General features: G+C 36.3%; 2 protein-coding genes across 2 annotated transcripts; both read right to left on the bottom strand.

Moving 5' to 3' along the window:
- Positions 1-1,320: 1,320 nt before the first annotated feature.
- Positions 1,321-2,250, bottom strand: LOC138592594 (olfactory receptor 52D1-like). Its single transcript, XM_069663428.1, has one exon. The coding sequence runs from the start codon at positions 2,248-2,250 to the stop codon at positions 1,321-1,323; it is 930 nt and encodes a 309-aa protein (XP_069519529.1).
- Positions 2,251-6,754: 4,504 nt separating this feature from the next.
- Positions 6,755-7,702, bottom strand: LOC138592664 (olfactory receptor 6N2-like). The gene has a single exon (XM_069663505.1). The coding sequence runs from the start codon at positions 7,694-7,696 to the stop codon at positions 6,755-6,757; it is 942 nt and encodes a 313-aa protein (XP_069519606.1). The 5' UTR covers positions 7,697-7,702.

Here is a 7,702-nt window from a genome sequence, read left to right as displayed (position 1 = left end):
TGATTAACTGCTTTATTTATTCTGGTTTTGGTCACATACCATAAAAACGATTAAAATATACAATTTATTGTTGATAATATTCATCCACAACTTTGTGTTGTTTTGGAGAAAGTTATTGGTTGAATACTAAATATGACAGTAATTTCTGTTTGCAGCTCTATTTGATTATGATCATTTTAAACAAATTGATAATCTAATTCATTAAAGCAAATAAACAAACGTCTCTGAAATCTTACATCTCATTCTACAAACAATAGATGTTTAACATTTGTCCTCAGTGAGCTTTAAAGATATTTATTTTTATTTCAGTTTAAATATTTCCTTTATCCCCTTTGTCAGAACATTTGTGCCCCCAGGTTTGTTATAATGGTCTGTAAATACGACATTCATGTATAATCATGACAATAAAGTTGTTAAGAAAAAGGTTAAGAATAAATCAAAGAAACAAACAAAAAATAAGCATTGCAGGGTGCAAGTTAAAAAATAAGGATGTGGCATTCTGAGACCCCATTTTAAAAAGTTTCAATGTTTTTGTAAAAAAATAAATAAGATATGTATTTTCATATTAAATCTGGTCAGCATGTAGAAGTTTATCTTATAACACGAATAAAAAGGGCAATGTTCAATAAGACCCTGCCTACATCCAGAACAAAGTGGAAATCAAGAAAGATTTTTGTGTCTTAACTAAACAGCAGTCCTTTGCTAAACTAGACACTGTCATCCAAAGTCCATGTTTTACAAAACATAAGCTATAAGATATAATATAAATAATGTATAATGAAGTGTATAATAGAATAAACTTAACAGTATAATGGAAAAGCAAAAGAAAATGAGATGCATCCGCACTTATTTCTCCCCTGTAGTCGACTACAGCATTAGACACATACAAATAATGTACATATACCCTATTCTAAAAGAGCAAGAAGTCAGCATACAGGTCACACATTTTAATTTCATTAAAAGTGTTCCAACACAATTTGCTGACAAATAAATACGCAGAATTTCCTTTCATTTTTACGTAAGATTTGAAAGTAGGAATTAACATGACTCCCACATAATAAAGACGAGCTTGAGTGTCACAGAATCAATCACACCTGCATTGAAAGGTTTGGAATAACCTGCAATATTTATGTTTCTTCTTTGCTTCAATAAAAAGTCAAAATCCACAAAGAACACACACTGAGTGTGCTATTGATACCCCAACAGAGCCTTTCGTTATGCTTTACATATGCATTTTGTTTTATTGTTATTTTTTTGCATATTCATCATACAAAATAACAACCATTCAAACTACAGAGTAGTACAGTCAGCCATCAGACATTATGATTTAATTTTAAAATTAACAAAACCAAGAATTCTGTTTTGTATTTTAGTCAATTTAAAGCCATAAATAAGAGGGTTCATAATCGGAGGAATGAGAAGAAACTCTATTGCAATAAAGTTCTGGATGGTTTGAGGTAAATCCTTTGAGCCGTATCGAATGTACATGATATCAAAGAGTATCGTGAAAAGAAAAGTGACCAGGGAGGTTATATGGGGCACACATGTCTGCATGAACTTCTTCCTTTGTTCTATAGAATACACACACGCCTTAATGAGATATATGTAGGACCAAACTATAAAAACTCCATGCAACACATAAACAATTATTGTAATATAAGCAACTATGTTATTAAGGATTGTTTCAGCTGGGAAACAAGCAAGCGTAACAATAATCCAATTCACACAGAACAGTCTGGCAATATACTGGCTGCATAGTTTTAATCTAGAGCTTAGAAAAATATTAGTGGATATAACGGAAAAAGGTGTTATCACAGAGAAACACACTAACTTTGTGAGTCTTTGCTTTGACATAATAGAGTGGTACTCCAGAGGCCGACATATAGCCACATATCTGTCATACGCCATGACTGCGAGGATAGACAGGTCACTGCAGGCAAACGTGTACATCACTAAAGCCTGAATAAGGCATCCAGAGTATGAGATAGCATGAACTGGAGACAGCAGATCCCAGAGAAACTTAGGGTAGAAACCAGTTGCCCCATACAGTCCGTTAATGCAGAATGTGCACAGTAGAATATACATGGGCTCGTGCAGGTTTTTGTCTAAGATGATGGTCACAGCAAGAACAAAATTAACCAGCAAAATCACACAGTAACACAGTAAAGTGAGAGAGAAGATGGTAAAGCGTAAGTTCTTTGTTTCATTTAACCCTGAAAGAAAAAACATTGAAGAAACATTATCCATCATAGTAGGATTTAAGTTTCCTTTGAGGGATAACCTAGTCCCTTACAGTCTCTGCGCTCTCTGCTCACTGGTATTAGTATTTTGTCTGACAGATGAAGGCTGGGGTGGGTATTCAAATCAACCAATCATTAGAGCCTTGCATGTTTATCACCTGGTTACAAATCTTAACACTATAAAAAATGACAACAATAAACCCTGAAGGCACTATGTGGGGTTGTCTTCACCAACATTTTAAATTTTTTTCCCCTCCATATTCAAAAACTACATCATATATTGATTTATTGTTAAATGTCCATGTCAAATCTCTTTTGTCCTTTGTACACAGTCACTAGCAACAGGGTTCCCACACATCCTGGAAAACCTGGGAATTTAGAGACTAGTTTTCCAGTCCTGGAAACACCTGGAAATTGATTAAAATGACCAAATATCCTGGAAATAACTTATGTTGTCCTGGAAAATTTTAATTTACTTTAGCCCATCACTCAGATTGCATACATAAACCTAGGTGCATATTTATGTTTATATTAAGCTGTGCGGTATGACAGGTTTGCCCTCTCCTGGCACGCAATGTCTCCTTCTAGTGGTGGCTGTATTTTTAAACCCATTGCGTTTCTGAGTTTTGACCCTTTGAGGTTGCTGTACCTGGTTAGTGTGCAGTATTGAAGCAGCAGATTGTTAGCATTGTAAAGTGAGCAGCTAATAGCTTGTTATATTCCTGTAAGTATGAGCACACATTTTATTTTATGTTAAGCATGTGAAGAAGAAAAGTGAAAAGTTAATTTAACGCGATCGCAATGCTAATTTCCATTAGCGCGCAACTAAAAAACTGGATCTTTAGACTTAAAATTACTTGATGACATATTCTAATGTCAGCTAGCAGAACATGAAATATTTTATACACAAATAAAATATCTGCTAATTTGATCATGTTTTAAGAAATCATATTTGGTTAAGTGTTTGTACCGATTTTAATGTGGTCCGAAATGTCTGTATCCAGCAGTAGTTCATGTGTGAGAAAATCATGGCATTGATGTACAACTCAGTCGTTAAGTTGTTCCTAATGTGTCTCAAATTTGCTAAATTAAATTTGATTCTGTAACTTTTTTAACTTGTGTTTTGAATGCGAGTTGTGAATCCATTATTATACCTAAATATTTACACTCATGTACTACTGATAGTCTTCTTCCTGCTGGTGTAACATCTGGGTCTCTGTTTGCAGATTTTGAAAAAAACACACATACAGTTTAATTGTCTGATGTTTTGTCGAACTATTTGCACTGGCCCGCCTTTAAAATGAGTTTTTCCTTAGAATTATTAAAAAGTTCATTTGAGATGGGATACAGAGTATATTTAATGAGTGTAAAGGTTACGCAATGTGAAGGCTTTGGACCAGCCAGGCAGGAGTGAGACGCTATAATGCCCATGTGAAGTGCACCACACAATGGTAAGCAAACCAGGAAGCAGTGGTGGTGTGGCCCATTTAAACAGCAGGGGCCAGACTGTGACCAGCTGTTCTTTTGGAGAGGCAGATAAATTGCCTCCAAAACTGAGCAGTCACTTAAGTAATGAAAACGCTTAGAAGCAAAGTCAGCAGGTTATCTAATGAAATAAGAACGGGGCAGTTCTGTTGACAATTTAAAATGTCTGAATCAAAAACAAATCAAACTAAGAAATACACTGAGATACAATAAACTCAAATTTACGCAATCGTCTCATTCAGTGTGAAAATGCAATATCTTTTATGTTAGGCTTTGAATGTGTACAAATGTATTATTTTGCTTTGCAGCCCTCAGGCTTCTTTTGTGATTTTGGGGGAATTTCAGACTTCATTGGACGATATGGAGGCAGACAAGAATCAATGAATGTCGGGTATCCATGCAACACAAGCAAAACAGTCGGAATTGGTAGGATGTTACAGCTCTGCTTTAACCATGGGACATTTTATCACCTCAAAACAGCAGACCAGAAACTTAATTCTGATGTCAATCAAGATGCAATACAACAAACAAAAAACAACATTTGAAATAAAAAATCTATTTATGGTTTCTGTTCAATGTAGATTCAGCTTGCCAGCAGGGGATGCTATTCATCTGTTAATGAATATCATTTGGAGAAGTAAAGAGTTCCTTTCCTTTTAATGTTTATGCTCTATTTTTAAGTTCAGAGTCTTATTCCAGTAATGTTCTGATTCAGACAGAACAATCCATGTCTGCAAGTCTTGGCTGACTGTGACAATCAGAACTACAGGGAGTTAAAAATATTGCTGATGCTGTTGATTCCTTCAGAGACCGCTGACATAATTCCTAATTTCTTCCAATTGTAGCATTTATTAGAACTATATTTTATATATTCAGACCACCAGCCTTATGATTCAACTATACATGCAACTCTCAAAGTTAATTTCGAGGACATCTGTTTATCTGCTTTCATGTCATGTGTGACAGTGAATAACTGTCAGAGCTTAAAAAACAACTTATTTGCAGTCAAACGAAACATAAACATGAGTTTCATGGGTCAAAAACATGGTAACTCCCCTCCAAGATATAGTACTCAAAAGGCCCAACACTTACCAAAAATAAACCATCAAGCCAAAACAAAATGAAGGAAATTAAACCTAAAAGAGGACAAATGCTACTCCTCTAATCCCAACCCCCACCAAAAATAGTTCCTCACCTAAAACTGGATCAGGGAAACCACAAATAAACAATTGAATGTATGAAACCCTCTCCAAAAGGCCAGAAAAACCACAAACACTAAGGCCATATGGACACCATAGCCTACACAAGTTCACAAACATGGTCTACTTTTAATAAGTTAGACCAGCAAACGATTCTACAATAAGACAATTTGATGGATTAATTTTATGACAGGATGAGCCCACAATTTGTCTACCTATGCTTCAGTTTACACAGGTCAACATGGGCAGCCACACACAGCTCTTAGGCTTTTCTAAATCACTATGGAAATCACCCAGTTTCCCTACCGATCTGTATTGTGTCTTATCTGTTCAGTGATGCACCTGGGCACAGCTGGGAGAGAAAGACAGACAGGTTAGAGTGGAAGCCACTTCAATAAGCTGAAGACCAACTGAAACGTAGGTGCAGGCAGTTCCCTGATATCCTCCCCGGCTCTGCCCATTGGCTCCTGAACCGGGAAGTCAACCAAACTAAGAGCAGGCAGAGAGAGAACGACTATACGTGTATATACTTAAACATTTACAAGGAGTGTTTCACTCATTGTTTCTGTAGGCCTGAATGTTAACAAGGTTCATTTTGTGAATCAATAAAGTCCAGATTGGCAAACATTTCTTCATTACCACAGCCAGATAGAGTTTTTATTTAAAAATTAACTAAGTTTACTTAATATTATTGAGTGAATTATAAATGCAAGGATGTTTTGCTGATCTCGCAAATGACAAAAGTTTTACACCTGACTTCTGTCATCTAAACCAGTGGTTCCCAACCACTTTTTCCTTGGAGCACCCCCTGCTAAAGGCTGAGCCCCCCCCCCAGCCCGCACACACCTACACCAAAACAATAAAGTGATTAATTCCAAACCTTTATTGGCAAAAATTAACACCAATCAGCCTATAGTTCTTTGTTGTTTTAGTTTATCAAAGTTATCTTTAATTATTATAATAAACACCCCTTTTAGATAAATTTAAATATGAGGAGGCATTTCTGCATGCATGTGTGCATACACCTGTGTATGTATGGATGAGTTTATTTTTTTAATAGTTGACTTTTGGAGCCAAGGCGCATACGCCGACCGTGCGTGCATTGACAGGCGTTAACGTTCATTTTTTAGAATAGAAATTTCATAATGTCATTTTGTCCCAAACAGTCGACTCACCATCGTCTGGCTAGGTCTAGGGCTGAATTAAACCAATAGATGGCGTGTATGAGCCATATGCAACCCATGAAATGCAGTTTTTTATATATTTGGTAAGCATGGTCAATATGAACACCAGCATTGATGTGTTTCATCACAGTACAGCAATATAATTTAGATTACAGCTCAGAAAACATGTTTAAATGTGCAGTTACTCTTTAAAATATAAATATAGATATATATATATAATTTTTATTTGATTACAGTAGTTTGTATTTCAAAATGTGCACAAAGCAGTTTTTCCAGAGTGAATCTTATTTCTTACATTAACAAAACAAAACAAAAAAACAAAAAAATATCATGACAAACTCTGAAGCAGTCAGTCAATGTGCCAAAAGATTTTAACAGCCTTGGAGTTGGAGTCTTATTTGGTTACAGCACTGAGTACAGTGAATGAGGTTAAAGTTCATTATTGTTAAACAGAAAACTTTCTGTAAAATATTAACATAAGACAATATAAATGTATTCACATTAAAGGCAGTGATGAGATCTTCCTTTTGCAGGTATTTAACATTTTAATATGACACACAGTGCTGCAGCCTGATGAGAAAACACAGTCAACATCAGACCCCTAACGTAAAGAAACGGCACAGGCTTCTCATATAACTCTTACGTCTTAAGTTTTTTCGACAGGTTTCGAGCAAAATAACATTCGCAAAATATGTTTTTTAATTTCTGGTAACTTCAGGCCGTAAACAAGAGGATTCACGATTGGAGGAATCACAACAAACTCGAGTGATAAAATCACAGCTAGAAAGGGATTCAGCTCTTCAAGGTTCGTCCTGCTGAGAGCGACATCACAGAACACAGTGATAGAATAATTGACGAATGTGATAATGTGTGGCATACAGCTCTGGATGACTTTGCTTTTAAACTCTGCAGAGCGTTTCCTACAAACAAGGAAAATCCGAATGTATGTATACAGGACAAAAGCCAGGGGCAGAAAGACGGTGAAGCAGGACACAAGCATTCCAACCAGGTTATTAATCACAGTAGAGACACACGACAGTTTAACAACAGGCCAGTTTGCACAGAATACCTTTGGTATCTTATTGCCACACAAAGGAAGCCTGGAAGCCAGATACACACAGGCTCCTACAGAAAAGGCTGGATAGATCCATGCTATGGCGACCAAAATAGAGACCAACTTGGAGGTTATTTTGGTGTGGTAATGTAAAGGTTGACACACGGCAACATACCGATCATATGCCATGATCCCTAAAAGGGTGAGCTCATAGGACGCATAGGTGTAAATGACGTAGACCTGAGTCAAACAAGCTTGCCGTGGGATCAGATGACTATCAGACAGAAGGTCTCGCAGGAACCTGAAGTAGAAGCCAACAGAGCCGTACAGAGAGTTAATAGAAAGGCACATAATAAAAATGTACATGGGCTCATGTAAAGTCTTCTCTTGTGATATTACCAAAATGATGACAAGGTTGGCTGAGATGATGAAAGCACACAACAGGAAACACAAGATAAATGTTGGGTAGCGGTAGACGCCTATGTTCACAAACATGGTGAGGTTGAAATAAGGAGGGTTAGTATTGTTTTCCATTTACAA

This window comes from Semicossyphus pulcher, unplaced genomic scaffold, assembly GCF_022749685.1.
Source record: "Semicossyphus pulcher isolate SPU_LCO1_2020_fin unplaced genomic scaffold, fSemPul1.0.p SCAF_15, whole genome shotgun sequence".
NCBI lineage: Eukaryota > Metazoa > Chordata > Actinopteri > Labriformes > Labridae > Semicossyphus > Semicossyphus pulcher.
The sequence above is the reverse complement of the archived record's forward strand: the minus strand, read 5'-3'. Positions and strand labels throughout refer to the sequence as shown.

Coding starts and splice junctions, on each gene's coding strand:
- LOC138592594 (XM_069663428.1), bottom strand. CDS start 2,250: ATGATGGATAATGTTTCTTCAATGTTTTTTCTTTCAGGGTTAAATGAA.
- LOC138592664 (XM_069663505.1), bottom strand. CDS start 7,696: ATGGAAAACAATACTAACCCTCCTTATTTCAACCTCACCATGTTTGTG.